General features: G+C 45.8%; 1 protein-coding gene across 4 annotated transcripts in view; it reads right to left on the reverse strand.

Annotated features, from left to right (window-relative positions):
• Nucleotides 1-24,818, reverse strand: part of REPS1 (RALBP1 associated Eps domain containing 1) — a 259,774-nt gene that overhangs the window by 195,728 nt on the left and 39,228 nt on the right. For all 4 annotated transcript variants that reach the window (XM_073627386.1, XM_073627384.1, XM_073627387.1 and 1 more), the window contains exon 2: nucleotides 13-136. In XM_073627386.1, coding sequence (XP_073483487.1) covers nucleotides 13-136 — 124 coding nt within the window. The remainder of the gene's footprint in view (nucleotides 1-12; nucleotides 137-24,818) is intronic.

Raw genomic sequence — 24,818 nt, forward strand, 5'->3', positions numbered from 1 at the left:
TGCTCTACTTACCAGTGTTTAAACTTTCAACCCGCAGAGGTAAACCAGACTGTGCTACTGCCACAAGTTTCAATGCAATGTAAAACTGACTTCTTCCAAAATAGCCAAGCCTTGTTGCACCGCACAATTCCATTATCTGAAAAATATTTGAAAACAGCTGGTCAAATTCACAAGATTTAATTGAAGTCTTGAACCAAGCTCTGATTTTATTCACGAACAGAACCAACCCCTGTATGAAGTAGTGATCTAGACAAGTGAATATAAAAGTAGTTTAGCCTACAAGATTTTTAAACAAAGGAATAGGCTTGCTTAAACCCACAACAGTAAAATCAGTCTGTATATGCCAGGGGTCTGAAAGTACCGGCCCGCGGACCGATTACAAACAGCCCGCAGGCAGGGCTGATCCTAGGTGGGTGGCAGCAGCTAGGAGTTTTCGCTCTCTGTCTCCACTCCCCGCATCCTGCTGCAGGCCAGCTAACAACACAGGAGAGCAGAGCGGAGGGAGGATCTGCCCATCGCCCTGCCCACCTGTTCTGTCAAGAAATGCCCCCCATCAAATAGTGCCCGGGCTGAAGGGCGCATGCGCTGTACGTAACATCACAACAGCTGATTTTACCATCAGCTTTTGTGACGGCGAGACGGCACACAATAGCTGACAGAATTTTTTTTTTTCTGTCAGAATGTGCTCCGTGCTCCCGTGGGGAGTTTATGTCTATGATGGGTGGATTTATGGGCACTTGGGGGGCGGAATTACATGTCCAGTGCTGCAAAAAATAAAACTTTGTGATATTCCGCTCCAGAGTACCCATAAATCCGCCCACAAAAAAGAAAAAAAAAAAAAGGTAAAAATCCGCCCATCAGAAAGTTTTATTTTTTTTACAGCACTGGCCATCTAATTCCGCCCCAAAGAGCCCATAAATCCACCCACAAGAAATGTAGAAATCTGCCCATCACAAAGTTTTGTTTTGCAGCACTGGACATGTAATTCCGCCCACAACATGTAGAAATCGCCCATCATAGATATGAACTCGCAGGGCACAATCTTAAAGAAAAATGTTTTCAGTTGGCTATTGTGCGCCGTCTCGCCGCCACAACAGCTGATGGTAAAATCAACTGCTGTGATGTTACGTTCAGCGCATGCGCCCTTCACTCCAGGCACTTTTCGATGGGGGGGCATTTCTCGACAGAACACCTGGACGAACTGCGTATGCGCCGTACGTAATACCACAACAGCTGATTTTACGATCAGCTGTTGTGTCGGCGAGACGGCGCCTGCGCACAATAGCCGATTGAAGAAATTTTTCAGTCAGATTGTGCCGGGGCACGTTCAAGTAGGTGAGGGGCGGAATTTAACGTGAAGGGGGTGGATGTTTTCATTGATGGCCAGTGCTGATCTAACATGAAGGGGGCGGATTTTTTCAAGGATGGTCACTGCTGCAAAGACGGGGGCAGAATTTTAAATATTTAGCTAGCTAAATAGGCCCTCCAGGAAGAATAGCAGATAAGGATTTGTTTAGCAGATTTGTTTGGGCATCGTTAAAAATTCCACCCCCATCTTTGCAGCACTGGCCATCAATGAAAACATCCGTACCTGGTATGTTAAATTCTGCCCCTCACCTACATTAACACTCCTCGGCAGTGCGAGGCACAATCTGACTGAAAAATGTCTTCAGTCGGCTATTGTGCGCAGGCACCTTCTCACCGACACAACAGCTGATCGTAAAATCAGCTGTTGTGCCATTACTTACGGTGCATGTGCAGTTTGTCCCAGGCACTACTTCGATAGAACACTGGCCCTGGATCCAGGGTCCTGCTGCCAACCGAGGACGGAAGATTGTGGCCTTCTCAGGGTGCCCTGCCACTAGGCCTGTGATGAAGCCAAGACCTGACAGGAGGAGAGGACTAGGGAGGCAGAAGATCAAGCCACAAGCTGGCTGCCAGGAGGAGAGGTAAGTGAGCCATCACACAGAGGCTGAGCAAAGTCCTTAGTTGCGTGACTGGGGTTGAAACTTGTGAAGAGGGGGGTATTTGTGGAGTGTGGGGGCGGGGGGGTATTTGTGGAGTGTAGAGGGTAACACTGGGGTTAATAGTGCGTCCGCCGATGCCAGTGCTGGGGGTTAATACTGCGTCCGCCGACGCCAGTGCTGGGGGGGTTAATAGTGCGTCCGTCGACGCCAGTGCTGGGGGGGTTAACAGTGCGTCCGCCGACGCCAGTGCTGGGGGGGTTAACAGTGCGTCCGCCGACGCCAGTGCTGGGGGGTTAACAGTGCGTCCGCCGACGCCAGTGCTGGGGGGTTAACAGTGCGTCCGCCGACGCCAGTGCTGGGGGGTTAACAGTGCGTCCGCCGACGCCAGTGCTGGGGGGTTAACAGTGCGTCCGCCGACGCCAGTGCTGGGGGGTTAACAGTGCGTCCGCCGACGCCAGTGCTGGGGGGTTAACAGTGCGTCCGCCGACGCCAGTGCTGGGGGGTTAACAGTGCGTCCGCCGACGCCAGTGCTGGGGGGTTAACAGTGCGTCCGCCGACGCCAGTGCTGGGGGGTTAACAGTGCGTCCGCCGACGCCAGTGCTGGGGGGTTAACAGTGCGTCCGCCGACGCCAGTGCTGGGGGGTTAATAGTGCGTCCGCCGACGCCAGTGCTGGGGGTTAATAGTGCGTCCGCCGACGCCAGTGCTGGGGGTTAATAGTGCGTCCGCCGACGCCAGTGCTGGGGGTTAATAGTGCGTCCGCCGACACCAGTGCTGGGGGTTAATAGTGCGTCCGCTGACACCAGTGCTGGGGGTTAATAGTGCGTCCGCTGACACCAGTGCTGGGGGTCAATAGTGCGTCCGCTGACACCAGTGCTGGGGGTAAATAGTGCGTCCGCTGACACCAATGCTGGGGGAAAGGACAGTTTGCATGTGACCCCCATTGGATGTGAAAATTTGTCCTATGGCCCTCGGGTAATTTGAGTTTAAGACTCCTGGTATATGCAGTAAAGCATGCTGGTTATACTCACTCTGGAACCTAAGGGGATAATCCTTTGCATGGTAAAAAAGGGCAGTTTGATCCTGTCTTCTGATTCCTTCTCCTCTACTGTCCCCAATCCATCTCTTGATAAGACAGAGCCTTTGGAGTCACTCTGCACATGCTCAGTTTGGTGTGTATTGCTAGAGAGATTTTTTTTCCTTGGGAGGGTGCATGTTATCAGCACAAGAATCCTCAGCCATATGTACTCTCACTAGATAAAATTTAAGACGTTACACATAGACGTCTTTCTTCGCTTCTGACATACATATATTATGGAATTGTTTCATTTAACAAAATTTTACATTTTTTACTCATCAAAAGAGGCCACCTTTTGCAGATATAACCCCTAAACCCACTTGTATTCCTTTTACAATGGAAGTCAAACAGTGTTCAAAAAATTCTTCACAATGTTGCAAAAAAGTTTTGCCCAAACTGTTGCATTTGTAAACGGCTTTGCTTTTACCCTTTTTTCCTGGTAAATCCCAACTAACCACAAATCTGGAGATTTTGCTTTCCACTTCATGATTTTAAGTCCAAATAAGTACGACCACTGTTAAACTGTGCTTAAAGCTGTTGTCCAGTGAGAAGCCTGTCATACAAGCTGTAAAGCTGTTGACTCTTGAAGCTTGTCTTTTGACAGTAGTATAGGAGAGAGCTCATGCGTTTAGGCTTCTTCTCTGTCAACTCTAGAGTAGGAAGAAACTGTACTGGAGCATGCAGTGGGGAAACCTTCCTGGATATGCCGTTTTACAGATATTACAACTGCTTTATAATAGGTAAGCCTAGTAAGTTTTTTTTTAGCCCTGAATGTGATTCAACTATCCACAAAAATGACAAAATTATTGTATTGAAATTGTGATCCAAGAAATGGATGCAAGTGCCTCCAATTGGTCAAAGACATTCCCCCCTCCTTGTAAAAGGTTGAAGTGGTCTCTCTTCCACCTATATTACCTAAATGACTTCTGTTCTGAAAATATTAAATGTAGGCCTCATCAGCAATTTTATCAAACTCACTACTACCAAGTGGAATTATGAGTCTCCGGGCCTCTTCACACTGCCCTCAAATGAAACTGCAGCAGTTTGGTGTGCAGGCAGCTGTCCCATCCGGCTTCAGTTAGCCAACAGTAGGGAGCAGCGTAATGTACATTTAACCACTTGCCGACCGACTCATGCCGATACATGTCGGCAAAGTGGCACGGGTGTGCAAAACAACATACCCGTACGTCCCTGCGTCATCAGCGGCTAGCAGATGCGTGCGCGCTGCGGGAGCATGCCCGCGGGCTCGATGTCAGGTAGTGGCTGGTGATGATGACACGGAGAGGCAGAATGGGGAGATCCAAACCAGGCATGTCCCTGCTCTGCCTAGCATTGGCAAAAAATTAAATCACAGATCGCCGCCTAATATATTACTAATAAAAAACGAAAATTTATAATAAAAATGCCATAAATCTATCCCCTATTTTGTAGACGCGATAACTTTTGCGCAAACCAATCAATATAAGCTTATTGCGATGTTTTTGTTTTTTTTTTTACCAAAAATATTTAGAAGAATACATATCGGCCTAAACTGAGGAAGAAATTTGTTTTTTATATATTTTTTTAGGGATATTTATTATAGCAAAAAGTAAAAAATATTGCTTTTTCATCAAAATGTTTTCTTTTTTTTTTTTTTTTTTTTTTGCGCTATAAACAAAATGGCAGATCATACTTCTAACTTAAGTCAAAAAAGATTTAGAATGTTCAGATGTACTGCAAATGATCTGTAATAAAAATGACTACACTGGAATGCATGTGTATGTATGTCACAAGAAGTTTATTTGCTCTGTGAGGCTTTAACACACGGACATTACGTACTGGAGTTCTGTAGCGTAAAATTTACAACGTCCTTCCTGCTTTCGGGGAGCTGTGGTGCTGCATACAGCTGTCCATTAGGGTTGGGCTTTATGCTCGGGTCGAACATGAGTTCGACTCGAACATTGGCTGTTCGCCGAATAGCAAACAATTTGGGGTGTTAGTGGCAAATTTGAAAGCCGCTGAACACCCTTTAAAAGTCTATGGGAGAAATCAAAAGTGCTAATTTTAAAGGCTTATATGTAAGTTATTGTCATAAAAAATGTTTGGGGACCTGGGTCCTGCCCCAGGGAACATGCATCAATGCAAATGTGTTTTAAAAACGGTCGTTTTTTCAGGAGCAGTAATTTTAATAATGCTTAAAGTGAAACAATAAAAGTGTAATATTCCTTTAAATTTCGTACCTGGGGGTGTCTATAGTATGCCTGTAAAGTGGCGCATGTTTCCCGTGTTTAGAACAGTCTGACAGCAAAATGACATTTCTAAAAGGAAAAAAACTAAAAGGAATTTAAAACTACTTGTGGCTATAATGAATTGTCGGTCCAGCAATACACATAAGAGTTCATTGATAAAAACGGCATGGGATTCCCCCACAGAGAAACCCCGAACCAAAATTAAAAAAAATAAATAAATGCGTGGGGTTCCCCCTAAATTCCATACCAGGCCCGTCTGGTATGGATTATAAGGGGGACCCCGCGCCAAAATTAAAAAAGAAAAAATGGCGTGGGGTCCCCCCAAAAATCCATACCAGACCCTTATCCGAGCACGCAACCTGGCAGGCCGCAGGAAAAGAGGGGGGATGAGAGAGCGCCCCCCCGAACCATACCAGGCTACATGCTCTCAACATTGGGAGGGTGCTTTGGGGTAGCCCCCAAAGCACCTTGTTGATGGGGAGAAGGGCCTCATCCCCACAATCCTTGCCCGGTGGTTGAGGGGGTCTGCGGGCGGGGGGGCTTATCGGAATCTGGAAGCCCCCTTTAACAAGGGGACCCCTAGATCCCAGCCCCCCCCCTCCCCCCCAGTTTGAAATGGGAACGGTGAAAGTGTGTGAAAATGGTAAAAAACCACAACACACCGTGGGAGAAGTCCTTTATTAAAAAATAAAAAAAAAAATAAAAACTGTCCCACGTAGTCCATTCACCTCCGCGCTGGACCGAAAAAAAAAAATAAAGATCTGCCTCCATGGTACGCACACGCCATATGACGCGTCCTCGCAGGTGACAGCTCTTTTAAAACTGTGGGCGGGGCCACACGGTGTCGGCGGCGGGTGACCCCGCCCCCTCTGACGCACGGGGACATCCCTATGGCTTCCCCCGTAGCGTAAGAAGGGGGCGGGGCCACTCAGCCCGCCCCCCTCTGAGGCTACGGGAAAGCCATAGGGATGCCCCCGTGCATCAGAGGGGGGGGGGGGGGAGACCGGGTGGCCCCGCCCCCCTCTAACACTATGGGGGAAGCCATAGGGATGTCCCAGTGCGTCGGGGTCACCCGGCGACGACACCGTGTGGCCCCACCCACAGATTTAAAAGAGCTGTCACCTGTGAGGACGCATCATATGGCGTGTGCCTCCCATGGAGGCAGATCTTTATTTTTTTTTGTTTGGTCCGTTGGCGGAGGTGAATGGACTACGTGGGACTACGTTTTTTTTTTTTTTAATAAAGGACTTCTCCCACGGTGTGTTTTTTTTTTACCATTTTCAAACTTCTTTTGTGAAATGGTACGGGTACAATGTACCAGTTACCATTTCAAACAGGAGGAGGGCCAGGATCTGGGGGTCCCCTTGTTAAAGGGGGCTTCCAGATTCCGATAAGCCCCCCGCCCACCACAACCACCTGGCAAGGGTTGTGGGGATGAGGCCCTTCTCCCCATCAACATGGGGACAAGGTGCTTTGGGGGGCTACCTGGTACGGTTCAGGGGGGGGCTCTCTCGTCCCCCCCCTCTTTTCCTGCGGCCTGCCAGGTTGCGTGCTCGGATAAGGGTCTGGTATGGATTTTTGGGGGGACCCCACGCCATTTTTTTTTTTACATTTTGGAAAGGGGTTCCCCTTAAAATCCATACCAGACCTGAAGGGTCTGGTATGGATTTTGAAGGGGACCCCCACGCCATTATTTTTTAAAATTTTGGCGCGGGGTTCCCCTTAATAGCCATACCAGACCTGAAGGGCCTGGTATGGAATTTATGGAGACCCCCCACGCATTTTTTTTTTTTTTTATTTTGGTTCGGGGTTCCCCTGTGGGGGAATCCCATGCCGTTTTTAATCAAATTAACTTTTATGTGTATTGCCGGACTGACAATTCATTATAGCCGCGAGTAGTTTTAAATGACTTTTTTTCCTTTAGAAATGTCATTTTGCTGTAAGACTGTTCTAAACACAGGAAACATGCGCCACTTTACAGGCATACTATAGACACCCCCCCCTTACGAAATTTAAAGGAAAAGTACACTTTTATTGTTTCACTTTAAGCATTATTAAAATCACTGCTCCCGAAAAAACAGACGTTTTTAAAACTTTTTTTTGCATTGATACATGTCCCCTGAGGCAGGACCCAGGTCCCCAAACACTTTTTAAAACAATACCATGCATATAAGCCTTTAAAACTAGCACTTTTGATTTTTCATGTTCGCGTCCCATAGACTTTAACGGTGTTCAAACTAATTTTTTGCCTATTCGCATGTTCTGGTGCGAAACGAACGGGGGGGGGGGGGGGGGGGTGTTCGGTCCATCCCCACTGTCCATACAAGTGAAAAGCTGTACACGACCAGCTGCTTGTGAATATCTATGGCTTCTGCATCAGCCCGTACATTTGAATTGCATATAGTGCATTTCAGTAAATGCAAAAATACTGTAAGAGCATGCGAAGTTAAAGCAGGGTTTGACAAATATACCAGGCGCCAGGTCGCCATGGGGACTAGAAAATGCATCCTGGTGCCTGAGCTTTTGTCATGCCATGCACTGTTGGCACCATTAAGCCCTTCCTAACAGCCTCCTCATTGCTGCCATCTCCTGTGCACTTATCTGTCTTGTGTAACATCAACAGCCGCTCCGCCAACAGTTGCCGGTGTACATCTCCGTACACTTGAAACATCCGTACACAGCCCTGGAAGCTGTGTAGAAGCATATTATTTCTTTAATCATGGAAGAAAGGAGGAGAGACTCATTGGTCAGTGCTGTCACATAACCAGACTAACCAATGGCCAGGAGCCTTGCAAAGATTATGCTTCTACACAGCTTCCAGAGCTGTGTACAGAGGTTTCAAGTGTACAGATGCACAGCAGCGACTGTGGGCGGCACGGCGGCGGATGATGTTACACAAGACAGATATGTGCAGAGGGGATGGCAGCAGTGAGGAGACTGTTAAAGTCTTAAAGTTGGAACTAGTTGTAGTTGGACTTTATAACCCACCTCCGGCCTCCCTGGCTGTCCTCCATAAGCTGACTCCTATACTGGCGCAGTACCCTACTGCGGCTGTGTTATTGGCTGGTGATTTTAATATACCCCCTAATCCCAGTATGGATAAACTTGGCAACCCCTGATTCCCCGCTGTTAAGATGGGCGGATGAATATGGCCTCAGTGATGTGTGGAGGTGGCGATATCCCAAAGAAAGACAATATACTTGTCACTCGGCCACTTACGCCTCCTCCTCTAGAATAGACTTGTTCTATGTTAGCGGCTCCTTACTCTCACACACCCAGGAGGTTAAAATCCTTCCACGTGGTATCTCTGATCACGCTCCCCTTTTCCTACAACTTAATACAGACTCACCGGTGGGCAGTAGCCTCTGGCGACTCTCAGGTTTCTGGATAACTGATGAGCGTGTAGCCCCTGAGGTTGTGGGAGAGATGGACTCTTACTGGATACAGAATAGGGGAACAGCCCCTGCTCCAATGATTTGGGATGCCTATAAAGGCATATACATGGGGACAATACTCTACAACAATTAGCAAGGTCAGGAAAAGCAATAGTCTGGAGGAGGCAGAGGGTAGAGCCCAGAGTTTGGAGTCTAGCTATGTGGTTACCAGAGATGCGGGGACATACGCTGCACTCCAAACGCTTCACCGTGAAATTTCGGTGATGAGAGCCACTGCGACTCGGAAACTTCTGCCATCGCAGTCGCAGAGGATATTCGAACAGGGGGAGAGATCGGGCAGGCTGCTGGGGTGGCTGGCCAGGAAGCGTTCCACTGTGGCACACATTGCAAATATTAAAGATGACCAGGGACACATACAGTCAGACCCTGTCCAGATAAATGCTAGATTTGCACAATACTATGAAAGTTTATACACATCTAGGGTAAACTAGACACTGGACTCGCTACGGGACTTCTTAGCTCAAATAGATTTCCTTACCTTATCGGAGGCTAACAATGCCAAACTAGATGCACCAATCACCCTTAAGGCGATTTCATCGCTCCAGCCTGCAAAACCCCATGCCCAGATGGTCTACCAGCCGAATTTTATAAAACTAACAGTGAAGCCCTAGCCGCACAGGTCCATGAGCTTTTGCTGACTATGCTAGAGAATCAATCTCTTCCCCCATCTATGTCGGAGGCTGTGATCGTGGTGATCCCTAAGCCACGAAAGGACCCTGAGCTCTGTGAGTCATACAGACCTATCTCACTCCTTAATGTTGATGCTAAAATAATTACGAAAGTTTTGGCGAACCGTCTTAATTCGGTCATCCTTTCCCTGGTTCATGGAGACCAAACAGGCTTCATGCCAGGGAAAGGCACTGACATAAACCTGCGTCGGTTGTATACGAATATATCACATGCGGTGGCCACGGACTCCCCTGGGGTGGTGGCCTCCCTAGAAGGCTTTCGACTCGGTCGAATGGGAATTCCTCTGGCGAGTTTTGGAGAAGTTTAATAAATCGGGCCCAAATTTATCTCATGGATAAAGCTAATGTATGCCAATCCCACTGTGAGAGTCAGAACCAATGGCACACTCTCGTCTCCCCTTTAGTTTGCACAGGGGAACCAGACAAGGTTGTCCACTGTCTCTGGGATTATTTGCCCTGGCTGTCGAACCTCTGGCCATCCTCATCAGGTCATCTGGGGCCGCAAGGGGGATGGAGGTGGGCCCACTGAGGGAACAGATCTCCCTCTATGCAGATGATGCCCTCCTCTATCTCCCTGATGCTTCGAATTCCCTGGAGGAGGCCCTGCGGGTTATTGACCTGTTTGGGTCCTTCTCCGGGATACGTATTAATTGAACCAAATCCATACTCTTCGCATTGTCCCGGCCACCCCTCCTCCCTCCTCCCCATATACCACTACAGTAGGTCTCTAAATTCAGATATTTGGGCAATGAAATACAGAAGGAGCCTTCCTGTTACCTAGCGGATGTTTACTCTATTCTGCACGAACTCACACGCAGATGCCTGACCTGGATGTCCCCTCCCATTAACACCGGTAGGGAGGATTAACCTTCTCAAAATGACATTTCTCCCCAAGTTCCTCTATGTCTTTAGAAATACTCCAGTTCCCATCCCTACCTCCTTTTTCCAAAAACTAGACCAGGTGATCAACTCCTTTATTTGGGCAGGGCTGACCCCTAGGGTGGCTAAAACGGTGTTACAACTTCCCCTCTTCGCAGGCGGATTGGCACTGCCGTGCTTTAAACAGTATTACTGGGCAGCGGTGCTGGTAACAGTACGCTGGTGGTTCACCCAGTCACGAAATAACCCGGCAGTTAACCTGGAGGCAGCCGTCCTGGGGTCGTACTCGGCACTGAGTAACCTAGTGTTCACGGGCCCAAGAGCACAGGCCGCAATGACAGTCTCCATGCGCACGACGGTCAAGGTTTGGGAACAACTGACTGCTAAACTCAACCCACCTAACACATTCTCCCCCTATACGCCACTGTGGGGCAACCCTAGGTTACCGCATCTATTATCTATCCCGGACCCAGCTATCTGGGCTAGATATGATATTAAAATTTTACAACATATCATGCCAACAGGCACGCTCCTCTCATATGATGAAACACACTTTCCAACTTCCAGCGAAGATGTTTTTTCGCTATCTACAACTGCGTCATGCCGTACAAGCCCAATTTCCCACTGACATTCATTTGGAATCACATATGGTGGAGCGCTTTCTTATTTCAGCCAATGTGGACCGTATCCTCTCCGCCCTGTACCTTCGGGTATCCTGTGGGACTGATGACCAAGGGACTGGGCTCTTTAATAAATGGAAGGTGGATGTGCCCTCCCTGACGGATGATGATTGGGAAGAGTAGGTACATTCAGCTGAAATTCCTCCACAGGGCATATTACACACCCCAGAGGCTTGCTAGGATATACCCCACCCAATCTGACAAATGTCCAAAATGCAATACTGAAGTGGGAACATTCTACCATGTGGTGTGGTCTTGTCCTCTTATCCAACAATTCTGGAGGGAAGTGGTGCAATCTATCAACTCGATTGGGAATTTGACCATAGGACCTGACCCCCATGTCCTCTTATTCGGTGTCTGTGACAATATCACCACAAACACTTACAAAAGGTTACTGATTTTCTATGCCTCGTTCTATGCCTGGAAGGCCATCCCAACTAAATGGAAGCAGCCGTCGTAAATGCCCTAAATAGTTTAAGATCTGGGGTGTCTGGGCTGACAACTAAAATCCTGATTATACTGAGAAAGGACCCCAATCTGTCCTATACAGCTGGGCGGATCAGGTTCGGGATCCTCGGTGTCCTCCACCCCTCAAAGAAACCCCTCACAATTCCATTATTGCTACATATGGTTAGTATAGGATAGGACTATTCATACCTATGACATCTTATCCTTTGAATTAAAGATAACCCTACCCCCATTTTTACACAAGAAAGCAATACTGAGGCTATGTACTGAGGAATACATGTAAATAACATGCTGGCTACTATGTCTTACACTTTGTTATGATATCTGCTGTTTTGTCATCTGTTTGATTTTATTTTCTTCTTTTTTTTATGTTTATTAATTGTATCATGTACTGAAAACTTTCTCCGATGAAGATTAAGACTTTTTTTTTTTTTTTTTTAACAGAAAAGTTTTTGATAAAGTTATTTTTTTTTGTGTGTAAAAAGGTAAAGATACCCTTTAAAATAAAAAATTTAAAACAAAAACACAAACACACACAAACAACTTTTTAGCTCTGCTGCTTACCTCTGCTGAGAAATTGCAGAGGGCAATCAGCATGAGTTTGCCCCATAAGAGGTTCTTATTGTCATTCTGTCCAGCCAGCCTATATGCTACGTCAGAGTTATTGGCTGGCCACTCTGCTGTAAGTTGGGGGGGGGGGGGCAATTTCCTTGCCATGCCCCAGGCGCTGACAAAAAATAAAAAAAATAAAAAACACAAAAAACTGGCTCCTAACTTTTTTAGCTGGCTCCTATATTCAAAGCAAAATTTGTCAAGCCCTGAGGTAAATGCTTATGCAGAAGCATCATTTACCAGCTGCCATATGGCCAACATGCAAAGTACATAAGCAATCTTAAATAAAGGTGAATTAAAGTGTTACTAAACCCAGTAATATGAAGATAGTTCATCCGTCCTTCCCTCACAGTGCCCACACCTTATAAATCATCTTTTATCATTAAAATACTGCCACTATATACCTTTTTGGATGATCTTATACCATGGTTACATGATAAACTGCAGGAAATCATAGCGGAGTTGCAGAGACGGACAGAAAAATCGCCTCATCTTTAGACCAATACCTCCATAGGAAATCCCCAGACATAATGGCCTGACCTGAACAGCATAGTTCTGTGTGAACTGGAACACAAAAGGGTAGTCCACTGTCAACTACACGGCTGTCGCAGACAGAACACCAACATAGATAGTGAACTGGGAAAATGCAATGTTTGGCTAACTTTGGGAAAACGTTGGGAAAACTTTCCAGGATTTCCACATCTGGCCTAAACCTACCAGCAGCTGTAGAGGGTTAGAAATTTCCAGAAATCCAGGGCTGTCTCAAATGTTTTCAGAAAATGTATCCCGTATAAATCTGTGTTCATTGTCAGACTTGATAGACTTCCAGGTTTAACCTTTTTCAGCATTAACTCTACCAGGAGCTTTTGACAATAGAAAAAAATTCTTCCAAATTCACTCTTCTTGGGACACTAGCACAAAATTGAGGCATGACTGTTGCCAGTGTCTTTCTCCTGTAGAATAACTTGACCGTCTTAGAATTAGCGTGTCCTTCAATGAATGAGAAAGAAAAGTTTTGACTGTACATAAATGTTAAAAAAACGTGGGAATTCTGAGCTTGTTCCCAGGTCTGCACCTTGACATGGTACATTGATGATCACTGGAATGCAAACACCCAGGTCTCCATGATTATATTTGAGATTAAATATAACTTTGTCCACCAGGCTCCATCTTTACCTCGAAACATGACTTTTGGGTGCAATGACCTCCATCTTACTGACAGAGGACACCCAATCATATTTATTTATAGACACTTCTCTTCCATGTTGTCCTCCTGTGAAAGTGGTTGCTTAACCTAGCGTCAGGCCAAGTCTTCTGGGTATCTTGCCAGAATTCTCCTATTGCACTATAACCCCCATACCCCAACTGCTGTAGCCACACAACCTGAAGGGGAAGGATGGATAATTGGTAAAGGGGGCACACAACAAAGAAGGCCTTATTTGATGAGACCTCCCTGACTTGTCCTTTTCTGTGTCAGCTATACTTTCACACTGAAAACGCCAGGCGTTGGCGGTAAAGCGCTGTTAGTTTTAGCAGCGCTTTACCGTCATTTTAGCTGTGCTTTTCGGCCGCTAGTGTGGCGCTTTTAACCCCACGAGCGGCCGAAGAAAGGGTTAAAAGCGCCCGTGTTACGGTGCTTCGGCAGCGCTGCCCATTCATTTCAATGGGCAGGGCTTTTTGGGCGTGGTGCAAACCGCCCCAAAGATGCTGCTTGCAGGACTTTTCAGAACGTCCTGCAAGCGCACCACCCCATTGTGAAAGCACTTGGGCTTTCACACTGGGGAGACATAACAGGTGCTTTACATGAGCTTTTTTTAGCGCTAAAACGCCTGAAAAGCACCTCAATGTGAAAGGGGTCTGAACATAGTTACATAGTAGGTGAGGTTGAAAAAAAAAAAAAAAAAAAGACACAAGTCCATCAAGTCCAACCAAGTTGTATATCCCTGTATGTTGCGGTCGTTCAGGTGCTTATCTAATAGTTTCTTGAAACTATTGATGCGCCACGCTGAGACCACCGCCTGTGGAAGGGAATTCCACATCCTGGCCTCTCTTACAGTAAAGAACCCTCTACGTAGTTTACGGTTACACCTCTTTTCTTCTAATTTTAATGAGTGGCCATGAGTCTTGTTAAACTCCCTTCCGCAAAAAAAGTTTTATCCCTATTGTGGGGTCACCAGTATGGTATTGAAATCATATCCCCTCTCAAGCGTCTTCTCCAGAGAGAATACGTTCAGTGCTAGCAACCTTTCCTCATAACTAATAACCTCCAGACCCTTTATTAGCTTTGTTGCCCTTCTTTGTACTCGCTCCATTTCCAGTACATCCTTCCTGAGGACTGGTGCCCAGAATTGGACAGCATACTCTAGGTACGGCAGGACCAGAGTCTTGTAGAGTGGGAGAATTATTTTATCTCTGGAGCTGATCCCCTTTTTAATGCATGCCAATATTCTGTTTGCTTTGTTAGCAGCAGCAGCTTGGCATTGCATGCCATTGCTGCGCTTATCTACTACTAGGACCCCCAAGTCCTTTTCCATCCTAGATTCCCCCAGAGGTTCTCCCCCCAGTATAGATTGCACTCATATTTTTGCCACCCAAATGCATTATTTTACATTGAACCTCATTTGCCATGTAGTTGCCCACCCCATTAAATTTCTTCAGATCTTTTTGCAAGGTTTCCACATCCTGCGGAGAAGTTATTGCCCTGCTTAGCTTAGTATCGTCCACAAAAAAGGAACAGAATAAATATAAACTTTTCTTCTACACATTATCATGTCCGTAGTCTTTAGAATGTGGTTATACATTTATTGTACCTGCCAGGATTAACAACTAATAATTTAGGCTGTTAGTCATGATAGCTACTATGCTATAAACAGCGCTACTAGAAGCAACCAGGCAAGTTTCCCCACTTGACATGCCTCAGCGTCACTCCACCTAAGACAACATGCTTGACTGATGTACTCGTATAATCCTTGCCCATTATTAATGCCAAATGTGTTTTAGCCAGGGATATATTTTAATTCTTATTGACATTAAAATGCAAATATTGCTCAGACATCACCTGAGAAAACACATAAATCAATGTATAGCTCATAAACTTGGGTGGGGAAAAGAAATCAGCATGAAGATTATTGTACTGTGTATTTTAGAGTCATTTTTTTGTAACATACATTTTTACATGCTTGCTGTACCAAAATTTCAGTTTGAATTTTTTTGGTTATCGTATAACAGTTATACAAATTTGAAGTTTTTTTCACTGCCTTAAGTGCCGGTTCACACGGGGGCGACTTGTCAGGCGACCTAGTCGCCTGACAAGTCGTCTCCCGTTCTGTACAATGGAACCGTTCTAATCGGAGCGACGCAAGTCGCTCCGACTTAGAAAAAGGTTCCTGTACTACTTTGGGGGCGACTTGCATAGACTTCTATACAGAAGTCGTTTTGCAAGTCGCCATGGCAGTCGTGTGCAGGTCGCCTCGGTGAAGCGACCTGCAAGTCGTACCGCCCCTAGTGTGAACCGAGCCTTAGTCAGACTCCATTATGATCGGATGAGTTAAAATCTTAGCAACTTAAAGTGTAAGTAAACCCTCCTATCGTTTTTAGTCAAGGAAACTGCCATCTTTGCCTCTGTTTAATCTACAACTGCCATGATGCTGCACATGTGATCGGTTATGACACCAGCCATTGGATGGTTTGACAGTTTGGTTGAGAGCACAACCAATGGGAGTGTTACATTTCTGGCACATGCCGGAAAAGAAACTGTTTTATGGATGGGTTTACTTCCGCTTTAAAGAGCAATCTATTTTAGGCCTCTTGCACACGATACTCCTGTTTGAGCATCTACTTTTTCAAACTTTTTTTTGTATGCATTTTCACGCATATGCATTCTCACAAATTTGGCGCACATTTCTGTGCATTTGTGAAAGCTTGTTCTGGCGTTGACAATGTAAATGTACAAAACTGTGTGAATGGAAATATGCGCAAAGGCACGCATTAGGCATATATTACTGACCAAAACTGCAGATTTTTCTTTTTTTTTTTTACTGAAGAGTACACGCTGCTTGTTGACACGCCTGTGTGCATAGGCCCATTATAATTAATGGGCTGTATTTTAGCTCAATAAGAAAAATAAGCTGTACTGAGCTTTTTCAAGCTGCAGTGTGCAAGAGGCTTTAAAGTGGTTGTAAACCCTTACAGACCACTTTGACCTACAGGTAAGCCTAGATTAAGGCTTACCTGTAGGTCCAAGAAATATTTCTTAAACCTACACGGTTTAGGAGATATTTGCAGAAAGACAGGCACCGCTGTCTACGGCAGCGCGCAGATCATGCCGCTAACGGCGGTACGCCGTTAGTGGTGGCTCTCGTGCGCATGCGCGGGAGTGACGTCATCGCGGCTCCGGACAATCACAGCTCCGGAGTCACGATACCCAGGAAGAAGATGGACGCTCCGTAACAGAGGGGACAGCGGGGGCTCCCGTGTCAGGTAAGTGACACATAATGGGCTACTATGCGATGCATAGTAGCCCATTATGCTTTACCTTTGCAGGGAAACAAAGAGGAAGTAAACCCATATATGTGAATATTTTTTGTACCCATAGTACAGCCCAGAAACAATAGTGCACATTTTGCTTTTTTTTATCCTACCTAAAACATACTAACACTAACGGACATTGATACGAAGTTAGAAACCGTTTAGGAAAAAAAATTATACCCAAAATATACGGGCCCTAACCTTTGATCCAGACTTTGACCCCGACAGGTTATACAGGGGGCCAAATGACACAGCACAAGCACTGTGCGGTTATTCATGCTTTAAGGGAACAGGATCTATTTTTTTTTTTTTTTTTTAGGGTAACACTTAAAGGAAAGGTTAGGACCACTGTCAGGGTATAAGTACTGTCTCTCCACTTGGGACATTCAGCCTCTCTATGTTCGGATGTTCACTATTCCTGTGGAAAAAAGTGATGCAAAATCCAAACTATATAGTTGTCACCAGAATGGAGACGAGGGGACCCTTGTTCCAGTGAAATAAATATTTCTTTTGTCTCGTCAGGACATAAGTAAAACCTTCAGAAATGCACAAAGCAAAAGAGAAAGGTTTCTATTGCCCACAGTATCCAAAAACAAACAAAAAAAAAAGTTCTTGGCTTTAGAAATGGCTTAAAGTAGAACTTCAATCTCAATCCTCATGCTGCTAGCATTGGTTAATATAGATAGGAAAGAACAGCATATTTACTTTAACCACTTGAGCCCCGGACCATTATGCTGCCTAAGGACCAGAGGTCTTTTTCCAATTTGGCACTGCGTCGCTTTAACTGCTAATTGCGCGGTTATGCAATGCTGTACCCAAACGAAATTTGCGTCCTTTTCTTCCCACAAATAGAGCTTTCTTTTGATGGTATTTGATCACTTCTGCAGTTTTTATTTTTTGCGCTATAAACGGAAAAAGACCGAAAATTTTGAAAAAAAATGATATTTTCTACTTTTTGTTATAAAAAAAATCCAATAAACTCAATTTTAGTCATACATTTAGGCCAAAATGTATTCGGCCACATGTCTTTGGTAAAAAAAATGTCAATAAGCGTATATTTATTGGTTTGCGCAAAAGTTATAGCGTCTACAAACTAGGGTACATTTTCTGGAATTTACACAGCTTTTAGTTTATGACTGCCTATGTCATTTCTTGAGGTGCTAAAATGGCAGGGCAGTACAAAACCCCCCCAAATGACCCCATTTTGGAAAGTAGACACCCCAAGGAAATTGCTGATAGGCATGTTGAACCCATTGAATATTTATTTTTTTTGTCCCAAGTGATTGAATAATGACAAAAAAAAAAAAAAAAAAAAATATTTACAAAAAGTTGTCACTAAATGATATATTGCTCACACAGGCCATGGGCCTATGTGGAATTGCACCCCAAAATATATTCAGCTACTTCTCCTGAGTACGGGGATACCACATGTGTGGGACTTTTTGGGAGCCTAGCCGCGTATGGGACCCCGAAAACCAATCACCGCCTTCAGGATTTCTAAGGGTGTAACTTTTTGATTTCACTCTTCACTGCCTATCACAGTTTCGGAGGCCATGGAATGCCCAGGTGGCACAACCCCCCCCCAAATGACCCCATTTTGGAAAGTAGACACCCCAAGCTATTTGCTGAGAGGCATATTGAGTCCATGGAATATTTTATATTTTGACACAAGTTGCGGGAAAGTGACACTTTTTTTTTTTTTTTTTTTTTTTTTGCACAAAGTTGTCACTAAATGATATATTGCTCACACAGGCCATGGGCCTATGTGGAATTGCACCCCAAAATACATTTAGCTGCTTCTCCTGAGTATGGGGATACCACATGTGTGGGACTTTTTGGGAGCCTAGCCGCGTACGGGGCCCCGAAAACCAATCACCGCCTTCAGCGTTTTTAAGGGCGTGAATTTTTGATTTTACTCTTCACTGCCTAACACCGTTTCGGAGGCCATGGAATGCCCAGGTGGCACAAACCCCCCCCAAATGACCCCATTTTGGAAAGTAGACACCCCAAGCTATTTGCTGAGAGGCATGGTGAGTATTTTGCAGCTCTCATTTGTTTTTGAAAATGAAGAAAGACAAGAAAAAACTTTTTTTTTTTTTCTTTTTTCAAATTTCAAAACTTTGTGACAAAAAGTGAGGTCTGCAAAATACTCACTATACCTCTCAGCAAATAGCTTGGGGTGTCTACTTTCCAAAATGGGGTCATTTGGGGGGGTTTTGTGCCACCTGGGCATTCCATGGCCTCCGAAACTGTGATAGGCAGTGAAGAGTGAAATCAAAAATTCACGCCCCTTAGAAAGCCTGAAGGCGGTGCTTGGTTTTCGGGGTCCCGTACACGGCTAGGCTCCCAAAAAGTCTCACACATATGGTATCCCCGTACTCAGGAGAAGCAGCAGAATGTATTTTGGGGTGTAATTTCACATATTCCCATGGCATGTTTGAGCAATATATCATTTAGTGACAACTTTGTGCAAAAAAAAAAAAAAAAATTTGTCTCTTTCCCGCAACTTGTGTCGCAATATAAAATATTCCATGGACTCGACATGCCTCTCAGCAAATAGCTTGGGGTGTCTACTTTCCAAAATGGGGTCATTTGGGGGGGTTTTGAACTGTCCTGGCATTTTATGCACAACATTTAGAAGCTTATGTCACACATCACCCACTCTTCTAACCACTTGAAGACAAAGCCCTTTCTGACACTTATTTTTTACATGAAAAAGTTTTTTTTTTTTTTGCAAGAAAATTACTTTGAACCCCCAAACATTATATATTTTTTTAAAGCAAATGCCCTACAGATTAAAATGGTGGGTGTTTCATTTTTTTTTTTCACACAGTATTTGCGCAGCGATTTTTCAAACGCATTTTTTGGGGAAAAAACACACTTTTTAAAATTTTAATGCACTAAAACACACTATATTGCCCAAATGTTTGATGAAATAAAAAAGATGATCTTAGACCGAGTACATGGATACCAAACATGACATGCTTTACAATTGCGCACAAACGTGCAGTGGCAACAAAATAAATACATTTTTAAAAGCCTTTAAAAGCCTTTACAGGTTACCACTTTAGATCTACAGAGGAGGTCTACTGCAAAAATTACTGCCCTCGATCTGACCTTCGCGGCGATACCTCACATGCATGGTGCAATTGCTGTTTACGTTTGACGACAGACCGCCGCTTGCGTTCGCCTTAGCGCAAGAGCAGGGGGCGACAGGGGTGCTTTTTTTTTTTTTTTTTTTTTTCTTTATTATTTTTTTGCTTTTTTATCTTATTTTTAAACTGTTCCTTTCATTTTTTTTTTTTTTAAATCATTTTTATTGTTATCTCGGGGAATGTAAATATCCCCTATGATAGCAATAGGTAGTGACAGGTACTCTTTTTTGAAAAAATTGGGGTCTATTAGACCCTAGATCTCTCCTCTGCCCTCAAAGCATCTGACCACACCAAGATCGGTGTGATAAAATGCTTCCCCAATTTCCCAATGGCGCTATTTACATCCGGCGAAATCTAAGTCATAAAATGCTCGTAGCTTCCGGTTTCTTAGGCCATAGAGATGTTTGGAGCCACTCTTGTCTCTGATCAGCTCTATGGTCAGCTGGCTGAATCACCGGCTGCATTCTCAGGTTCCCTGTTGAGACAGGAGAGCCAGAGAAAAACACGGAAGACGGTGGGGGGGGGGGGGGCATTCCCTCCCACGGGTTGTAAAGGCAGTCTAGAGGCTAATTAGCCGCTAGGATTGCTTTTACATGAAAGCCGACCGCTGGCTGAAAAGAATGATACCAAGATGATACCTAAACCTGCAGGCATCATTCTGGTATAACCACTCAAAGTTGTGAATGGCGTACCTGAAGACAAAAAAATGGTTAACAATAAAGCACAGTAAACAATAAAGTATAAATAATTACATACCTGAAAAACAAACATGATAAAACATAATAACAATAACAATAACAATAAAACACTGCAGAATAGAATACAGTAAAAAAAGAGCAGAACAATAGAGAGAGAGAATAGAGAGAGAGAACAATAAAACGACAACTATTTTTTTTTATTTTATATATATTTTTTTTTTTTTTACACTTTTTTTGTAACTAACTTTTATAACTGTAACCGGTTCCAGGTTCGGGTCTCTCAAAATGCGATGGCATCTTGGGAGACCCTGTGAAAGTGTGCCTAGTCTGTGCAATGCTGTACCCTACGCTAATACTCAACTAGTGTATGGTAGCGTTCAAAACATTCACCAATGCAAAGACCAGGATTGTCAGGACAGAAGGGACAATAATAGCGGGTGTCACGCCTATATCCGCGTTTGCTGCAGACACAACATCTTTTTGGGGGGGGTTCGTTGGGTAGGGGTACTCGGGAGCACATAAAAATGCCTCTCATGCAGCCGACTGCATTTCGTTGGGGGATGTGAATGGGGGAAGTACGGGCGCTGCAGAAGTGGTGGGTTCCCAATTAGGATTGGCGAATGCAGCAGGAAGGGCACTATGGGCACGACGGGCCTGTGTTTGTCTTTTTGGTGGCAGCGGGACACTACTTGTGCTTGTCACCTCACCAGCTTGAACTGCACTTATGGGACTCGCCACGTCACCAAGTGTTACTGCAGTGCTGGTTTGACTACGACCGGGGTGTACTAGGCCGCTGGTGCTTGCCAGTTCAATAAAAAGCTTCCAAAAAAACTGTTAGCGATCGCAGGGATCAGGCCTGACTCTGCAAACGCTGCAGTTATGCGTTTAGTGTTTTGTAAGTGACAGTGATCGATCGATACTGCACTTGGGTGGGCTGGACTGGGCCGGGCGGAGGGGCAAAACGCAGGTGCTAGCAGGTATCTGGGTTGATCCCGCTAACACTGCGTTTTTGGGAACCCTAAACTGCTGGGGACGCTAGTATAGATCTGATCTGATCGGATCAGATATTGATCCGTTCAGATACTATACCACTAAAGGAGGCGTATGCTGCGTGCGTGGGTGTTAGTGGTACTGGCGCTAACCTGACGCTGCCTGGGGCCGGTGCTTGCTAGTTCACCAAAATGCTACCAAAAAAACTGTTAGCGATCGCAGGGATCAGGCCTGACTCTGCGAACGCTGCAGTTATGCGTTTAGTGCCTTGTAAGTGTCAGTGATCGATCGATACTGCACTTGGGTGGGATGGGCTGGGCCGGGCGGAGGGGCACAACGCAGGTGCTAGCAGGTATCTGGGCTGATCCCGCTAACACTGCGTTTTTGGGAACCCTAAACTGCTGGGGACGCTAGTATAGATCTGATCGGATCAGATATTGATCCGATCAGATACTATACCACTAAGGGAGGTGTACGGTGCGTGCGTGGGTGTTAGCGGTACTGGCGCTAACCTGACGCTGCCTGGTGCTTGCTTGCCAGTTCACCAAAATGCTACCAAAAAAACTGTTAGCGATCGCAGGGATCAGGCCTGACTCTGTGAACGCTGCAGTTATGCGTTTAGTGTTTTGTAAGTGACAGTGATCGATCGATACTGCACTTGGGTGGGCTGGGCGGAGGGGCAAAACGCAGGTGCTAGCGGGTATCTGGGCTGATCCCGCTAACACTGTGTTTTTGGGAACCCTAAACTGCTGGGGACGCTAGTATAGATCTGATCAGATCAGATATTGATCCGATCAGATACTATACCACTAAGGGAGGCGCATGCTGCGTGCGTGGGTGTTAGTGGTACTGGCGCTAATCTGACGCTGCCTGGGGCGACGCATATCACCGCCGGGCGATCAGGGGGCTAAACCTTTATTAGGTAATAAACGGCGGGTGCCCTGACACTATAAAAAATAAACGAACTAACCTGCGTCACCCGTAACGGTTATACGGTGATCAGTGGTGAAAGGGTTAACTAGGGGGCAATCAAGGGGTTAAAACATTTATTAGGTAGTATATGGGGGTCCCTGTCACTATAAAACGCTGACGGCGAACCTAAATATTTACCTCACTAACTAGCGTCACCAGCGACACTAATACAGCGATCAGAAAAATGATCGCTTAGCAACACTGGTGACAGGGGGTGATCAAGGGGTTAAAACTTTATTAGGGGGGGTTAGGGGGGTACCCTAGACCTAAAGGGGGGTGATACTCACTGTCCCAACACTGTAACTGTCACAAACTGACACTATGCAGTAATCAGAAAAAAAAAAAAAAAAAAAAAAAAAAAACCTGCTGGTGTCAGTTTGTGACAGGGGGGGGGGGGGTGATTGGGGGGGGATCGGGGGGCGATCGGGGGGGGGATCGGGGTGTTTTGTATGCCTGGCATGTTCTACTGTGTGTGTGTGTGTTGTGCACTCACATTGATGTCTTCTCCCCTCGGCGCTGGAACGGAAAATACCGAGCCGAGGGGAGATGACATCATTTCCTTTGCTGCTGTTTAGCATACAGCAGCAAAGGAGTGTTCCCATTGGCCGGCGGCGATCGCGAGGGGGGGGCCACGAACGGATGGCCTCCCCCTCATCTCGGATCGCCGGGGAACAGAACGGGACCGCTTCGGGCACCGGGGGGGGGTCCGATCGGACCCCCCACCCGCGAGAGGCAAATCACGTACATGTACGTGATTTTGCCTGCCCGTGCCGCCTTGCCGACGTAAATCGGCGTTAGGCGGTCCTTAAGTGGTTAAACTTTATTTACGTTTCTTCAGTCACTTGTTGGTTTCTGGCCTAGGCAAGTAATGTCATACATCCCAGGAGCCTTCGGGAGGACCTGAGCCAAGTGAATATACAATACCCGCCCTCAAGCGTTGACTCAGCTTCCTGTGGCTGAAGTCCGGTGCTCTGGCAAAAGTGTTCCTGCACTCAAGCAAAATAGCCCATAATAAACTTAGGCTGGCACTCGGTACAATCCATAATGTGCCATGGCGAAGCCTGTTCTAGCCAAAACATGTTAGCGTACTATTAACGTGTTTAGATGCAGCCAAAAGAGATTCTCGATTTTATGGATCATAGTGAGTGCTGGCCTAATTCTATTATGGACTACTATGCCTGAGCTAAGGGCAGATGGATTCCAGGAAGCAAATGCTACACGAGTGATCTGCCCTTACTCATGATGGCAAAAGCTGGAAATGCTAGGGGGCGATTTTGAAAATGATTTCCGAATAAAATAAAGCATTGAGACATGGATGGATGGGTAGTTTGCTTGGAATATTAAAAATGAATGAAATTGTGTTTTCGGTTTGTGGTGCTCTGATGCAGTGTAGTTCCGCTTTAAGTCAGCACTTTTTACCAGAAGTCATGCCAAAGGACTAGATTAGTTACTAGAGGGCCAGGTTTTCCAAACTTTATTTTTAGTTAAAATGGGGAAAGGTTAGAACCTATTTAGCGACTCTTCCCAGTGACGATATTTCTCCTCATTTACAATTTGTCCACAATAAATGATTGCACAAAGACACATTTTTAGGAGGGTTTGGAAGGGTTAACACCTTGTCAAGTGTTTTTTTTGGCGTGTCAACTGATTATTAGCGCACAAGTGCCTAAAAAAGAAGGACAAGGGTCAACCACATCAATTCTACAGCAGCAATTTGCTTGGGAACTAAATAAAGCGTTTAGGGGGGCGTGTCCTGGCCATGGAAGGGTGAAGACGTGCTTCCTCTCGCTCCGTCTCACCGCTGCACCTCATCACCGCACAGGGAGAGCAATCTAACCCCATCCGCCGCTATAGATGTCGCAGAGGAACCGGGCATCCTCACAGCCTTTGAGGAACGACCGAACGCGACAGGGACAGCTTGATTCGTTCCTCTCCGGACCCAGCGGGAGAAGCCGCGAGGCTCCAAAGATGGCGCCGATAACGAAGGCCGCAAAAATCTCCAAAGCCTCACAACACACCGCTCGCGAGAACCAGACGGCAGGCTCACCCATACCATCCCCTGCATCGGTGAGTGAATCTATCCCCCCGACCTCCCCAGAAGCACCCTCCACACCGGATGGTGACTTAGAAGCCCCTGACCCCCTGGATGGACCGGACATCAGACGCCATATTTGGTCCTTACCCACTAAAGCAGACCTAGAACGCTTTGCTGACAGGGTAGAGAAGGCCCTAAAGGAAGACATAGCACAACTTAAGGCTGATACAACTCACTTAGGGGGCAGGGTGGAATCCTTGGAGCAGAGGTTAGAGGAAACACTTCCAGTTATTACCATGCTGCAAGATAAATGTGCTACACAAAGTCATCAGATTGAGGCCTTACTCAGTCAGTTGGACGACATGGAAAATCGCAGTCGCAGAGCGA

The sequence above is a fragment of the Aquarana catesbeiana genome, linkage group LG04 (assembly GCF_042186555.1).
Source record: "Aquarana catesbeiana isolate 2022-GZ linkage group LG04, ASM4218655v1, whole genome shotgun sequence".
Classification (NCBI taxonomy): domain Eukaryota; kingdom Metazoa; phylum Chordata; class Amphibia; order Anura; family Ranidae; genus Aquarana; species Aquarana catesbeiana.